Source organism: Micrasema longulum, unplaced genomic scaffold (assembly GCF_059751315.1).
Source record: "Micrasema longulum isolate JH-2025_06_02 unplaced genomic scaffold, ASM5975131v1 h1tg000701l, whole genome shotgun sequence".
NCBI lineage: Eukaryota > Metazoa > Arthropoda > Insecta > Trichoptera > Brachycentridae > Micrasema > Micrasema longulum.
This window is the reverse complement of record NW_028277897.1, coordinates 42,661-59,842: the sequence shown is the minus strand read 5'-3', so window position 1 is coordinate 59,842 and position 17,182 is coordinate 42,661. Positions and strand designations below refer to the sequence as shown.

The window sequence follows — 17,182 nt, the reverse complement described above, 5'->3', positions numbered from 1 at the left end:
TGAAGATAAATTTTAACTACAAAGTAAAATTAAGATTTCTCTATGAAAAATATAATATCGTTTTGTTGTTTGTTCAATTTAACATGTTTAATTACAGGTTACCGACGAAGGTGCTACGAAATTTCATAAAAATATACACATTATCGTAAATATATATCTATGTTAGTTTATACCGTCTCGATATGTACCGATGTAGATAGCATTTAAAATCGCTGCCCTGCTGAGAAACGCCTGAACATATGATACTTTACTTATCGCAATTCTATCTGTATACCGCAATATTTAAAAAAATATGTATCTTCCAGTTATTTTATTTATGTGTGGTACAAAAAAACGGTGATAATAAATTAGAATAACAAAATCTGTTGAAACAGCACCAAATTCTTGTAAGAAAAAACTTAAAGTAAAAAATGCTAAAGTTAAAAAAAAATTAATTCGTTTTTGTCAAAATTGAAAATTTTAACATTTACACAGCATGCAAATCCACAGAGTTAATGCTCTTTTTTGTGCAACTAACACTCAGCATAATGGTACTTAATAAAATGTTGAAGTTGTAATATTTTCAGTTCGGTTCTGTTAAATGGTCACATGTTTGACAATTGTTTTGTTCTCTGTCATTCGAGCACTGTCGACTTATTACGAAATCATACAAAATGAAATTGTGACTATTCAGAAATCCGCGTTTAAGATTTCGTTTATTTTCTGTGTTTAAGACTTAAACAGTTTTTAATTATTCACGTTACGTCATTCAGATCAGAACTTTATTTTAATAGAGAGCGTGCAAAACCGTCAAACGCGAATTAAAGAAATTTCACTACATATTAATGTTCAAATGCTCTAGTGTAACAAAAATAAATATTTATGTATTATGCATTAAATTAATAAATATGATAAAATGTTTTTTACCTAACATTTTCTCAAACATAAATTATCATAAATATAATTACAAATGTTTTTATTAAGGTTCTTCTATAGACGTTCGCTATATTTTTATAATAAATTACAATGAACTTACACCAACAATTTTAACTTAACAACTTAAATGAGTAAAAGATCTGAAAGTTTAATTAATGTGGGTAAGATCCAGCCGAAATATTTCACCTATACAAGGCAAGGTCTGATAACACTTTTAAATGTTTACACTTCTCATTGAACCAGTTGATTTTATCAACAATATTTTGAGGATGTCCAAATGTTGGAAGACAAATACCAAATAAATAGCGCAGTTATTTATTGTGTATGCAGATAATTATTGTTAGAATTCCATATTAAAATTTGGTAAGGTATAAATAAAAAGAAATTTTCATTATATCCTAATTGATTTTTATTTACTTGGTCTATATAAAAATCCCTAATACTTATTTAATACCCCCATAAACTATTAACACTATTATGCACGTATATTATTATCTCCGATTTCGCGTTTACATTCCTTAGCCAACAATTTTACTTTTGATGTAGACATTTTTAATACAACTGAAATCACGGGACCGGGACACAACACGTAATTATTTTAATCACGTGTTTACACGGCTCCGGGATACAAAGCACAAAAAAGGAGGGAGACTTTGTATATTGCGAACATCGCAATATGGCTCTCCATAAAGGCCAATGTCGGCAAAACCATCATACAAAAATAACTAAATAAATCAATTGTTTCAAAGTTTCAATTGATTTAACTCAGTATTTTCATAATTATGACACTTATAGAAACCCTTCACAAAGCATGAAATTTCACAAAAATGGGCCGGGCACAGGGTAAGTCCTATGTGTATTTCGCCAGTGCTCAAAGTGTTAAATGCATTGTTTAAAACTAATTATTAAAGTCGTAATAAAACTTTCTTTTTCATGCAATTTTTTCTCTGTTTTTGATGAGTATTGTTATTATCTTATCTCTTTCTAAAATTAATTTATCAAATATTTTTGTTTACCGTATATTATATTATTATCTTTTATACTATTAATAAATGTATAAATTAATATTGTATAACTGTATAGTAAATTAACTAGAAGATAGTAATGTTATTGTTTATTTTTGCATAAAAATGTCTGCCTTAAAACAAGTTGTACCTAGTTGGGCAGACGAGACATGATCCAGAGAAATCTATTACCTAAGTGTGTATGTAGTAGATAAAGTAATTGTTATTTTGTTCATAAACTATGATTATTATTATTAATTTGCTTTTTAATTCCAACATTTTTCTTATATCCATATTTTTTCTTTTGCAAAGTTTCAGTGTGCTTTTTTGTTTCTAATCGTAAATAAAAAAGTGATGTTTATTTTTTTAATTATTACTTACTATGTTTGTACTTACCTGTATATTTTTTGTAAATGCTTCTTGAGTGAAATAAAATAAATAAAATGAATAAAATGAATAAAATGAATAAAATGAATAAAATGAATAAAATGAATAAAATGAATAAAATGAATAAAATGAATAAAATGAATAAAATGAATAAAATGAATAAAATGAATAAAATGGATAAAATGAATAAAATGAATAAAATGAATAAAATGAATAAAATGAATAAAATGAATAAAATGAATAAAATGAATAAAATGAATAAAATGAATAAAATGAATAAAATGAAGAAAATGAATAAAATGAATAAAATGAATAAAATGAATAAAATGAATAAAATGAATAAAATGAATAAAATGAATAAAATGAATAAAATGAATAAAATGAATAAAATGAATAAAATGAATAAAATGAATAAAATGAATAAAATGAATAAAATGAATAAAATGAATAAAATGAATAAAATGAATAAAATGAAGAAAATGAATAAAATGAATAAAATGAATAAAATGAATAAAATGAATAAAATGAATAAAATGAAGAAAATGAATAAAATGAATAAAATGAAGAAAATGAATAAAATGAATAAAATGAAGAAAATGAATAAAATGAATAAAATGAATAAAATGAATAAAATGAATAAAATGAATAAAATTAATAAAATGAATAAAATTAATAAAATAAATAAAAAAAATAAAAAAATAAATAAAATAAATAAAATAAAAAAAATTAAGAAAAATAAATTGAATAAATAAAATAAATAAAATAAATAAAATAAATAAAATAAATAAAATAAATAAAATAAATAAAATAAATAAAATAAATAAAATAAATAAAGTAAATAAAATAAATAAAATAAATAAAATAAATAAAATAAAAAAAAATATTTAAATAAATAAAATAAATTAAATAACTGAAATAAATTAAATAAATTAAATAAATTGAATATATTTATTTTGGATACCTTACCAAATTGTAAATAGCACATTCACTTACGACTTGTTAAATGCACGTAGAATTGAAAGAATTTAGTAAATCGTAATTGAAAAGTAATTTCTTCAACAGTTCTAAGTTGAAATTAATTTTAAAGTATTAACACTATTGTTATCACAATGAGGAAGTAAAGCGTTTTTTTTAGTTAATATACTATTAAACTAAGCCAATAATTTTACTTAACTGTGATGTAAAGACTAAGGACACGCAATTGTCATAATTTGATAATTAGATTCACTTTACATTTGCATTCACTTTGAATAATCCGGAAGTGCAAAAATAATCAAGCTCAACCGAGATTAAAGATTTAGAGAATTTTTTACCTAGCTTGAGATTGTAAATGTGTATTATTTATTTGTAAAAAAATATTTTAGTTCTTATTATTTACCAAAAGTAAAAAACGCTTGTCCAGGATTCTGGTTCTATTTCACACGCAGAATTGTATTCTTTATCAGCCTGGACACATACAAAAAATGACGAACCTATTATTAGAAATATTTATTAACAAAAATATTTTTCATTTGTAAAACACATATATTTGCGTAATTGAAGAGTGATTCAAAGTGGCCCAAGTAAAAAAGGTTGTAATAAAATAAATAAAACAACTTTGTTTTTAACCACTAATTTTTATTTTTCACCGACTGGTTTCCACCACTTTGTGGTTAAGTAACCACAAAGTTAGTGCTTCAAATATAAACTTCATAAAAAAGTTTGGCTTGTAGAAAAACAGTTATTTGTGTTTTGTTCGCTTTCGTCAGATCAAGTGTTTTTTTTTCTAATATAACATGTCAATTTGATTTTCGACTGGGGTCATGCACTCAGATCAATTAAATATCAGACAAATATAATGAGGAAATTCAGCCCTACGGGAAATTGGATATAAAACAATGTATTCCTACGCGCTGTAAAAATCAAACCATTAAATTGTACCCCGAAGTGTCTTAAAAATGTATGAAAAAATTAATAAAAACACTTTGCATGACGTCACTAGTTCTTCCAAATCAATCAATGATGAGAGAGTTGTGATAGGTTTCTAATTTACAGTAAGTTAACTGACGAATCAGCTTGAGACGTCACACGCGAAGTAATTTTAATAAAACGAAACTTTGAAAACCATGGCGCTGATAATAATGTTACATAAAATTAAAAACTGTTTTGACTTAGTTTAGTCTATTAATAAATGAAAAAATATATTAAAAAAAACACTTGTTGTGATAAAAAAAAATATATGTTTTTTTATTTTGCAGGTAGAGGGTTTGTGCTTCCACAAGACTTCGGGTACGATGAAAAAAATGGTAATTATCTTTTAATTAATAAAAAAAAAAACTTTCTAATTGTTCTTTGAAATATTGAGATATCCTGGTTCTATTACATTGAAATCAGGAAATCCGTTCACTTTAAATTGTTATTCGAAGGGCGAATAATTGTTCCGAAATGGCAATTCATTATATTTGAAACAAGTTTATAATAAATTAATCTTCCCCTTCTACTAAGTTAAAAATAATTATTGACAAAAACATTTTTGAAGCGTGTTGCATTGATTACATAATAATGAGACACATGCTTTCATATATTACTTGTGAACAAAATTGTTTAGCTAATAACTGGTTCTGTATCAAGTTATTTACAACTCGTTAAAAATAGCCCAAAAATAAATATTTGAGTAAATCATGAGAATGAAAATATTTATTCTTTCTTTAAATAAAATGAAAAAATATAGATTGTTATAAACACGGAGACAATACGAGAATATCAGAACAATACAATATCACATACAACATTCTAAAACGAGACTAGCACAATCGAGACTAATTTACCAGGGACTGAAATTATACAATCAACTACCAGACAAAATTAAACAAAAGACTCAGACAACTGCAAAATATGTTTTAAAAAATGTTGTCAACAACAGAGTATGAATTAAAACTAATATTATTACTTAAAAAAAAAAACAAATTGAAAAAATATTGTACAAAATTTCATCTAATATTCCCAAGGTGTTTTTGTAAAAGAAACTCATTTAGGGACATGCAGATAACAATATGTATTTACAGACATATTTATATTTTACAGCTTTAAAATTATTTTTAAAACAGTACAAAATAAATATAATACAAGCTTAACATATTACAACACAGATGAATAACATTTTAGAGAAGGTAACATTAAAGCCTAGGCATCTACGGGCTTATGACCTGTCATTGTCTGGTTTAAGTGGCCACTTTACACACTGTGTAACATTCACCATTCTGCCCATAGTTGAACACATATATTCCTTCAATTTCAATCTAGATTAGATGTAAAACAACAAAGCTACACATGCTTTTTTATCAAGGTATAATCAACTAACGAATCTTTTCCTATTTAATTTTCAACAAAAGAACAACAACAACATTTTTTTGTCATAAAGTCTTAATTTATAAGCTCCATATGTTTCGATGTCATATTTAGTAAACACTGTTGAAAATAAAATAGAATAAGATTCGTTAATTAATAAAAATATACCTTGATAAAGAAGCATGTGTAGCTTTGAAACCGGTCCCGTAGAAAAAAAAGTGGTTAAAATAGAGTTGTTATATTTATTTTATTATAATGAATAACCACAAAGTTAGTGCTTCAAATATAAATTTGATCTGAATTATCTTATATTTTTCTATCAAGTAAAATCGAATTTTATGAAAAGTTTAATATTCAAATGAAAAAAATCAAACCTGTTTAAATACAGGTTAATGACGAAGTTACTTTAAATTTTCACACAAATATACACATATCGTACGTTAAATTTTATTTTATTTTATTGAAAATTGAAGATAACTTTTTAAACTTCTCAATGTAATCGGGTAACGTTGAGAGCAATAATTGAATGAGAACTTCGTTAATTCCTTAAATACGTCTGTCCATTTTGTAGAAAACCGTCCTCTTGCTCGCTACTAGCTTATTGAACTAACACTGATTCTTGATATTATTATTAAATAAGTATAACCTTTATTTATATTTTATTTTGATCGAGCAGTTTATAATGTAATAAGGTACATATTTTAACACCCCCGTGCTTTAAACTGTTTATTTATTTTTATATGCAAATGTAGATACCCTGTTATTCAAAAAAATAATAACTGGCAATTTTTTTTGATAGATACAGATATTTGTTATACTAAATTAAAAAACTAGTTTTTTAAGCAACTCTAGTTATTTCATATACAAAATTGAATAAACGATGATTTTTTAATGCAGAAATAGATATTTGTTACTCAAAACAGAATATTAAATATCGCTTACAACAATCGAATAAATAATCTTAGATAATTAAAATAAATATAAAATATTTGTTTTAAATCGTTTATTATTTATTTAATTGCGGACCAGTTTTTGAGCTACTACGTGCTCCTTGATCAAGGTTTAATTTACAAATTGATATAATCCGGTGGGAAACAAAGTGTTCAATTTTAATTTAAAAAATAATAACCACTAACTTAGTGCTTCAAATATAAAATAATAAATTGAAAAAATCTTTCGTTTAATTTAATAAATAATTTTCCTTAAAATAATATATAAAGCACAAAAAAAAATACAAGTTAATGGAACAGTACAGTTTTATAGGATGAAAAAAATATTACCGTACGTACTGCAGGGGTGAATCTCTTATATAAGCGATTATGCGCAGCTTACCATTATATTTGACTTCCATAATAATGTTTCACTGTAACTTTATTTAGAAAAACAAACGAATAATTATTATTTCTTATAAATTATTGCCACCGTTTGTATTTTACTCCAAATATAAATAAAACGCGCCTAGCGCAAGTCGTGACCCAAGAAACTAGTCGATTATTCCAGCTTTTTTCTTCATACAAATAAGCATACTATTTTTTGACCATCTTAAACCCGGTCGCTGTGTTTTTCTACTTGAGTAAGCTTGCAGATTACACATACTATTTGAAGATTCTCGATTTGGAAAACAGCATTTCCAACATTATTTCTTAAGGGCTATTTTTCTTTGAGATGATGCAGTTGACATACGACCACCATTACTTTCATGCAGTCATATCGCGAGACATGTGGCGCTCGACGCGGCTGTTTTTGGCATTATCAATTTATAGAATAAATCTGCTAGTTGATATTTCAATCGTAATTGGTATACCTAATACCTACTGAATTCACTGTGCTATTTTTGGTAAACTTTTATAGAAGTTATGTGTCACAGTAATGGATAATATAGCTACAAAAGATAAAAATATATCACGAAGTTAATAATAATGGACATTTGACTTGATTTCATAGATGAGAGATGTTGTTGTATCACACAGAACTACAGAAAAAATAGCAATTTATAGTACATATTACGTTTATTATATTATGTACTCTGTAGGTACAAATGTATAATATTGTTTTATGGCTTTCTTATAAATAAAATCACCGTTCGCCACTGCTGTACTGATGTTTTAAAAGTTTAAATTACACAAAGCATATCTTCCGGTTTAAAATAACGAGCATTATTTATCCAACGATAATGGTTCATATCCGTGATGTAGGAATTTATTGTAAATAACGTAGTACTCGTATGTAACACAATCATAAAGAAGTTATATAAAGGCTGCTCGGTTCATACCTTGAATTTGCATATTTTTATCTGATTTTACGGTGAAACAATAGTAAATGAACGGATCTGAGTACCTTATTGTATATTGATGTATTGTCTTATCAAAGATTTTGCCTTTATGAATGTCTAAACTATTCAATTGCCGACTTTTAGTTTGTATTCATCGTCAATCTTCGCAGTTTACAATCGGTTTTATCAATGACGTCAATAAAGTAGAAAGCAAGATACAACGATTTCCAAGATTTCTCGTCCCTGAGATTCTCCCGACTTCCATAAAATTGGTGACGTATTTGTAACACTAAATAGTTTAAATTCCCGATGAATCTTCATCGCAGCTGTACTGAATAAAATTATCAATATATTTTAGTATAAATCAAACACATATTTGGGTCAACTAATTTCATTTATTTAAATAAAAAATTGGCAATTATTTCGCGTTGCAAGGGCATTTTTAAACGAATTACAAAATTAGTAGACTTTAAAAGTGTTGATTTCGGAATTAAGGTTCTAACACGGACTTCAACAAAGTAAACGCCAACGTATTAAATAAATAATAATAAAAATATTATTATTTTGATATTATATTACGCCACTTTATTACTACTCACTACCAATATAAACTATTAGAAGTTTTCTAAATTTGTTTGTATTGCTATAATTTTTATATTTTGACTAAGAATTTTATGTAAATAATCATCAAAAGCTAATATTCCTTCAATTATAATCCTATTTTCACGATGTGTCTTTACCGAGCAGTGTTTTTTATACATTGACATATTACAACAGAGATGAAGAAAATTTTAGAGAAAGTAAAATATAAGTCTAGCCATCTACAGGGCTTATGACCTGTCATTGGCTGGTTTAAGTGGTCACTTTACAAACTATGTATCATTCATCATTCTGCCCATATTTGAACATCTATATTCCTTAAATTCTTTTATCTGTTGATGTTTGTGAAGTTAAAGAGCTGAAACCTTTATTATTATACTAGGCAACGCCTGAAAATTGTTTTTTTTTTTATGGATCAGGTGGATTTATCAAAAATATTTTGAGTTTGTCCAAATTTTTGTAGACAAGGACTGGATTCAACTCATTGGGGAGCTGTTGAACAGAGATAAAGAACTTTTTTGAGAAGATAATAAAGAAGTCTAGACATCTATGCATCTAGGTCAGTCTAGGCATCTAGGTTTTCTTCAATGTTTAGAGAAAAAGAAGAAAATTATTAAATGGTCACTTGAAATCAATATTATCAATATGTGCTTGAATTATATATTTTTTTCAAGCGATGTGTAGTTAGTTATTGAGTAAGTACATTGAAAAAAATACACTTTATTAGCAGGACATTAAAAAATGTATATTATATGAACCGAGGAATATCAAAATTTAATTATTAAAAAAAATCGGTGTTATATTTATTTATCTTTTCAATCATTATCCGAGTACCTACCTACCTATTCTACAGTCAACTTAAGAAGAGACTTTTGACGTTTGCACGCTCATGAAGTTCTGTAAATATTGACTGTTAAGTGTAGGAAACAAATGCCGTACTTTATTGTTGAGTTGTCGCAATTACGACGTTTATCGATTGACAATATCGACTTTATATTGAATTATATCGTGCGTGTTCCTTTTGAGGAGTTCGCAATGCGATTAATCAAAATAACTCGGCGATATTCTTGACGTTGAACTATTACGTATTGAGCTATTTAGTCATAGAAAATTATTCAAAATCGATATTGAAAATCGAAAGAAAAAATACTGCCAGGTACTGGTTGTTTAACTAAAGCTGGCGCGTTCGCAAAACTCACACAAACGCATTTAAAATCTACAAAGTGTTGATTTAAAAAAGGTTATATTAATTTTTAACCAAATGCGCTATCTTTATTTATTTAGAAAAAACAACTGTTGTTATATAAGAATCTTATATCTTTATTGTTTATCAATAAGTATATATACATATTTTTTCCAATATAATTTGTACTGTGCATTTTAATTACACTGTATTAATTATAATTACAATGAACGCAAAATATAAAATAAAAAACAGGCTTGTTTAAAAATAAAAGAAACTTTTCTTAAGTGATTGTTTTTTTTCGCTCTAATCCAAAAGAGATTTTTAAAAACATTTAATACGGCAGCAAGATTTTTTAAATCAATATTCTGTACATTAAAAATGTTTTTGTGTAAGTTTTACGAAAGCGCCAGCACTAGATAATCAACCGAATTATGATTTGATTAAATGAATATATATATTTATAAACCAGTGTTTTTAATCCATAGCTAATGCGTATACATCGAATACATATTATTATATTTTTACTATTAAGAATCGCAGCGAAATTCAGACGAACGCAGAAGCATCCTGTGTATATATTATTACCCTATCATTAGCAACTAACAAAGCAATAATAATAATTGGCTGATTTATATTGCGCCCTTTTTGTGAAAAATCACCTTAAGGGCCCATTACAATTATACACATAAACTTACATTCTTACTAAGCTAAACTGACATTTCTGATTTGAAATTGAATAAACTAAAGAAGTGAGATTTTAGTTGGATCTGAACTGACTGGGACTGTCGATGATTCATAAGTTTGAAAGTAATTGGTTCCAGGCAGAGGGGCCGGCAACGACAAAAGCACCATCTCCAAACCTAGTATTTGGGCAGCGCCGGATTTCGACAAGTTTTCCTCTGCCTGAATCAAATACTGACCTAAGAGTAGATTTTCTTTGACATGTATTTTCCCTAATACAAAGGTCCAATAGATATTTTGGAGCCATTTCATGAAAGGATTTGAATACTGTCCAGCAAAGCTTGTATTTTATTTTCTCTGGGCTTTTTAACCAGTGCAAATCTCTCTGTGTCACGCATCAATGGTAGAGTATCTCGACCAATATTTTGTCACATGAAGATCACTCTTCCCTCTTCTTCGTCATGGCTAAAGATAAATAAATTGAAATTAAATGTTAGTAAAACAAAATATATGGAAATAGGTAATAAAGCACATGGCATAACAATGAATGTAAATATTGATGGTAAAATTATTGAAAGGGTTGATGAAATGAAATACTTAGGAATTATTCTTGACTCCAGATTAAATTTAACATCACACTTTGAATATATACATAAGAAAATTTCAAAAAAGATTTTCTTCCGAGGAAGAATTCGAAAAAAAATAAATAAAAAGAGTGCAGAACTTATATACAAAACAATAATTGCCCCTCATCGGGACTATTGCTCTACTATATTATATTTAGCTAACGAGGGAGACATAAACAAGTTTGAAATACTACAAAATAGAGCAATGAGAATTATACTGAAAAAAAGCAAATATAATAGTGTTGAAAAAATGAGAAAACAATTGAACTGGATAGGAATAAAGAAAAGACTATTGTATAATGTATTTGTATTTATATATAAAGTGTTTAATAATCTCATGCCAAAGTATTTTATAAGTGAAATTATATTAAATAGAAATGTACATAAATATAGGACAAGAAATAGAAATAGGATAAGACTACCACTTAAGAAAAAAACAAAATCACAAAATAGCTTAATGTATAAAGGGTTAAAACTGTATGATGAGATGCCTGAAAGTATGAAGAATGAAAGAAAACTTACGGATTTAAAAAAAATATGTTATGTTTATTGTAATAATGTAGTTATGTAAGAAATATTTAATAAGTATTTGTTTTAATTGTAAATATATTAGTTAATATACAATGTAATATTAACTAACTTAAGTAAATAAATAAATTTAAAAAATATCTCCATACACTTAAATCTCCCTTCCCGGACTTATCTGACGACTGAACTGAACGAAACATACAGAAAATGCATATTGTCTCATTGGCGTTTCTCTCGTGATTCATTAATGTAATTTTATTTTACAAAAGGACCTCACAATTGGTGGAAGCAGTACAACACTTGCATTGGAAAGCACCAGAGTCCAATCAATATTAATCTTCTGACTGTCAAGGAAGGGAAACTACCTCCGATGGACCTTCGAGGGTTCTCCGAGAGGATGGATGGCATCGTCGTCAGCAATAATGGACACACAGGTATTAAATGCATTCAATTGAGATAGAAATACTTGCATTCTTATGATTTACGTTCGTTCTACATCTTTCCGCTTTGGAATCATTGATTACATACCTTAGTCAAAAGGTAAAACAATGGGAGCCAGCAAGTTATGTTAGAACAGTGTTTGAACCTGGTATCTCTGATCTGTGAGTCCGAGACACTGCTAGTGGACCACAATTCCACTCTTACATTTTTTCATTTTTTTTCAATCATTGGATTTCATAATGCAGTACCACATAGGAATGACTGCTGGTTCTTTTCTTAATAGGGAAATATTAGCATCAGCAGCATTCCATTTCCGCACCTAAGGTACGGTGCATAGGGCCCTGCGTTGGTACACCAATCGTAGCGTATCTTGATAATTTATGTTACATGAAGGTAAGACGATCAGCCTTAGGCTTCAGGTGCCAGTCCAAGGACTATGAAATATTTGAGTGTAAAAACACCTTTTCAAATAAATATTTTATGTCAACCAGGACAACTATTATCGGAAAATAAATTCTTGATGGAAAAACGAATTAATATTAAAACAGAAAACCGATGCTACGTCGCCATAGACTGCGGATCGTCATTTTTTTGCATGGCGATAGTTAAAGGACGGACAATCGATACAGGCTACTTTTTATCCCGAAAAAAAAGTAGAGAAAAAAGTTAAAAGTTAAAAAGTTTTTTTTTTTCATCGGTCCTTTGAAAATATTGACCATTCAGAATATAATAAACTGCCTGATGAGCTAAGACACGAAAAACTAAATAAAAAATCCAGAAGTGTCACAATTAAAAAATAATTCTTAAATCTTCTTGATATTGATAATTATTAATGTAGTTTATATAAGATGGTGTTTTATGTTTCTTATACAATAATGTTTTCTTTTTATTTCGGATGTATTAATTTGTATGATATTATGTATTGTCAAAAAAATGATTTTTCTTATGCACGGTCCCAAATGAGTTTCTAATAACTCCTGGGAGTATAATATGTAATTTTTGTATTATGTGTTTTATTAATAATAAAAAAAACATTTTTAAAAATGTATCATTTCATCCGGGAAATTCATATTTTTGAACGACGAAACTAATTAATTGACTAATTTCTTACTAATACCACGCAAGAGAAGCCGCGGGTAAAAGCTAGTAGCCCGTGCTTTTATTTACTAGAAACATACAAATAAGAATAATTAATTAAAATTGTAAAAAAAAAATATAATATACAGACCGCAAAAAAATTATAAAAAATAACCATGAAATATGCGTGAATTGTAGAAAAGTTTTTTATTTTTTTTTTTTTTTTTATTTTTTTTTTTTTTTAGTTATTATTTTACAAATTTATTACAGCAATATACAAGTAATTATTTATACAACAAATTAATTCAGTAGTAACAGTAAGCATACATATTTTTTATTTTTGCTGTTGGTTCATCTAAACTGCCTAACTAGGGATAGCTTCCCCGTTCTAAGGCAGTAAATTATGTATTTTATAATGATATTTAAAAGTATTTACAGTCTTATCATAATGTGTGCTTTTTCAGTCTTAAAGGTAAACAATGAATATCCAGAGAAAACATAAATAATACCAAAATCTATATTCTAAGTCCCAAGTCATTACTAGTAAAACAAGCAACCAGCTTACGTCCTTCTACATCGGACAACAAATTCTCTGACTCCCTCCGACCAATATGGATTAAGAATGCAGTCAACACCTTCCTCAGCCTGGCAATCCCACCACATTTCCACGAAACTGGGATAAGGTTATATACCCTCGGGCCTATATAATATTGCTGCCTTTGAGCCAAAAAAGTATTGACTCCTCTCTGTAGAATCAGATACTTATTGGAGTGTCTAGTATTATGAACATGACAAACCCTTGCGTATTTTTCCCTGTTGAGATGTGTGACCGCTACTGACCTCAATATATACTGTTGACGAATATCCAGCACTTGAAATTCTTTGAAGAGCGAATGGGACATTCTTTGAAGTTGGTTTTCATTGCAAAAATAATAAATGTCTTGTGATGTTAATTATAATTGTGAGATTGCTACTATAAAAAGCGTGCATGCTCTTATAAACTGCATAATAGGAAAATATCACAGACTACGAATACCGATAAAAATATGTGAAATTGATTTTGAATTTTTTTTGCTATTATTTCAACTTTCCATAATGTTGTGTTTCAACTCAACACAGGACTCTTGGCCTCATACATTTTGGGACACGTTTTTATTATATTTTTTGTAATATGTCTGTATTTGTATGAATAAAATAAATAAATAAATATATAATAAACAAATAAACTCGAAAGGCTTAACAATAAAATAAGCGTAGTTTTTGGGCGTTCTGAAGTGACTTTTAATCTTTTAAAATAAGTTTTGGTTTTGGCCTAAACTAGAACAGAAAAACTTTGGTTCGGTCGTTCACTATTAGGTATGCAAACAAAACTAATCGTTCTTCATACGGATAATTTGCCTAAATCGGTGATGACCGATTTTGATATTAAGTTAGTGTGATTAACAAACTTCATTACACCTATGTTTGTAACCAATCACCAATAAAAGTGTCACAACTTCGCGTCTAATTTGGTGCCATCAATATCATCGATTGGCCGCTTTCTTATTAGATACGTCCATAACATCATTTTATTTTTATAATATATCATATTCAGGTCACAGAAGCCGGGTGGATGGCCCCAGGTTCGATTTCCGCGACCGTCAATACCACTGAGCGACGATAATCAATGAAGAAATAGCGCTATCATGCACTTATTAAAATTGTACGTTGGTGAAATTGGCTGTCAGAGACTGAAGTATTACACGAGGTCATGGGTCATTTTAATATTTCAGGTTATGCGTGGCTTTTACTCGTACAAAAATTATGTAATTGTCTGTAAAAGTGGTCATAAAACATGCGTAATTAAATACGGCGTGATTTCGTAATTAAATACGGCGTGATTTTGCAATTAAATAACGAATTGCCTTAGACCTACGTTTTTTTTAAAACGAATAACTCGCTAAGGCTTGGTTTTAGAAGCTTGTCATGAGAGAAAGAGATGATCACAGATTATAATATGAGAGGATGTGAAAGGAAGTTGTGAAAAATATCCATATTTTTTCCTATGCTTGAACATTCATCTTAAACTATTATATCTGTTGATTTTTGTGAAGTTAAAGTGCTGAAACCTTTAAGGATATAGGTGAGATTCATCTGACTGAATTATTTCGCCAACAAAAACATTAAATATGAATATTTCTTGAACCAGTTGGTTTAATAAATAATATTTCCAGTTTGCCTAAATGTTTGTAGACGAAGACTGGACCCGCTAGAGAGTTATTAAGATTAACAGTTTTTTGCAACTTGCGGGAATCAAACCTGCGACGCCAGTTTCGCAATTAAACGTCTTACCACTGCTCCATGGCGCATGTCATGCCTAATGTTTGAATATTCATACCTTATTTTAAAATATTTAAAAACTGCTTGAAATGCTTCATTATTTTCTCTGAAAAACTTCGTTTTTTACAACTCGGCTTAATCTCATTGGAGATACCATATTATGCATAGGCATAATAATTTATTTTATTTTTATTTAATTTTACAATACGCCTAAGAGGCATTTACAAAAATATACAGGTAAGTACAAACATAGTAAGTAAAACTTTAAAAGATAAACAACGCTTTTTGTATACATGTAGAAACAATAAAAAGCATACTGCCATGCAAAATAAAAAGTGAAACTTTACATAGTAAAAAAGAAAAATATGTATATGGATATAAGAAAAGTAATTGAATTAAAAAGCAAATTGTAAATAACTTGTAAAGAATTTAAACAAAAAAAATATATGCATTTATTTATACTTATACGTATAAAAAAATGGTATTAACAAATTATTGTTGAAAACAAATAATAAAAATTAGTTTACAGTAAGTATATATAAGATAATAACATAATATCTGGTACACAAAATATTTGATACATTAATTTCAGAAAAAGATAATAATAAATAATAAGACACATCAAAAACAGAGAAAAAATTGTAGTTTTATTATGACAATAATAATTAGTTTCAAACAGTGCATTTAAGAACGTTTTAAAATGGATAACTGTCGTATTAAAAATGTCTATATCACAAGTAAATGTGTCGGCTAAGGAATGTACACGCGGAATCTGAGAGTGTCTTGCATAGTTAGTACCTACGTATGTACTCGTAGTTGCAAACAACTCCGTACTTACTTAATATAGATTATGTGTATATTTAAGGGAAAGAAGAGAGGTATGTATACAAAGACAGAGTGATATGGCGTTCGATCCTCTCTGTCTATCCCTAGGGGGAAACGGCGTGATGTTTTGTGTTTATTTATTTTATGGATAGGAAAAATATTTAAAACAGACTTATTTTAATTACTTATTTTGATTACTTATTTTATTTACAAAAAAAGATAAAATAGACTAAGTTAAAAAAATAAGAGGGTTTCCGGAGGTAGATAGGTAAAATCGTGCTGTGGTCCCGTAAGTAGTGTCGCGAACTCATGGATCAGAGGTCTGAGGTTCATTATTCTTTTTTTGAAATTTTATTGATTTTAATGAAAATATATTATGTGTAAAAAAAACGTTAATAGCTACCATTTAAAAATGCATTTTTGCTTGAGTGAATACAATTATATATTTTTGAAATACAATGAAAGGCAAATAACCCAACCCAACTGCGGTATTGGAATCGATAAAGTATTTTATAGCGAGTGATGCACCGTTTGCAGTCTACAGAAAACATTCCATGATAGAATTTATTGTGCTTTAAATTGTAATTCAAGGGCATCTGATTTGGTCATAAGTCATCATAGAAACTGAGTATATTAACCTCATAACTTTGCACGTGGACAAGGTGATTATATACAAGGTGGCCTCCGTGGTGTAGCGGTCAAGACGCTTGACTCACACACGGAAGGTTACGGGTTCGATTCCCGGTGAGAACACAAAAATTAAATGTGATTTTTCTCAAGCCTGGGTATTTTGTGACGTAATTCACCACTGTAATGAGGAACTTCAGCCCTACGGGAAATTGGATACAAAAAATGTTTTCTTACGCGGGGTAAAAATTAGAGCATTAAATTGTACCACAAAGTTTCTTGAAAATGTACAGAAAAAATAATAAAAAATATTTTGATAAAAACGCACTACTTTAAATGACGTCACTGGTTCATGTGAATCGACCTA

General features: G+C 28.1%; 1 protein-coding gene across 2 annotated transcripts in view; it reads left to right on the top strand.

Moving 5' to 3' along the window:
- The window catches only part of LOC148279563 (carbonic anhydrase 7-like), a 144,803-nt gene that overhangs the window by 120,453 nt on the left and 7,168 nt on the right, over positions 1-17,182 (top strand). For both annotated transcript variants that reach the window (XM_088229737.1, XM_088229738.1), the window contains exons 2-3: positions 4,544-4,591; positions 11,796-11,960. In XM_088229737.1, the coding sequence (XP_088085863.1) occupies positions 4,544-4,591; positions 11,796-11,960 (213 nt within the window). The remainder of the gene's footprint in view (positions 1-4,543; positions 4,592-11,795; positions 11,961-17,182) is intronic.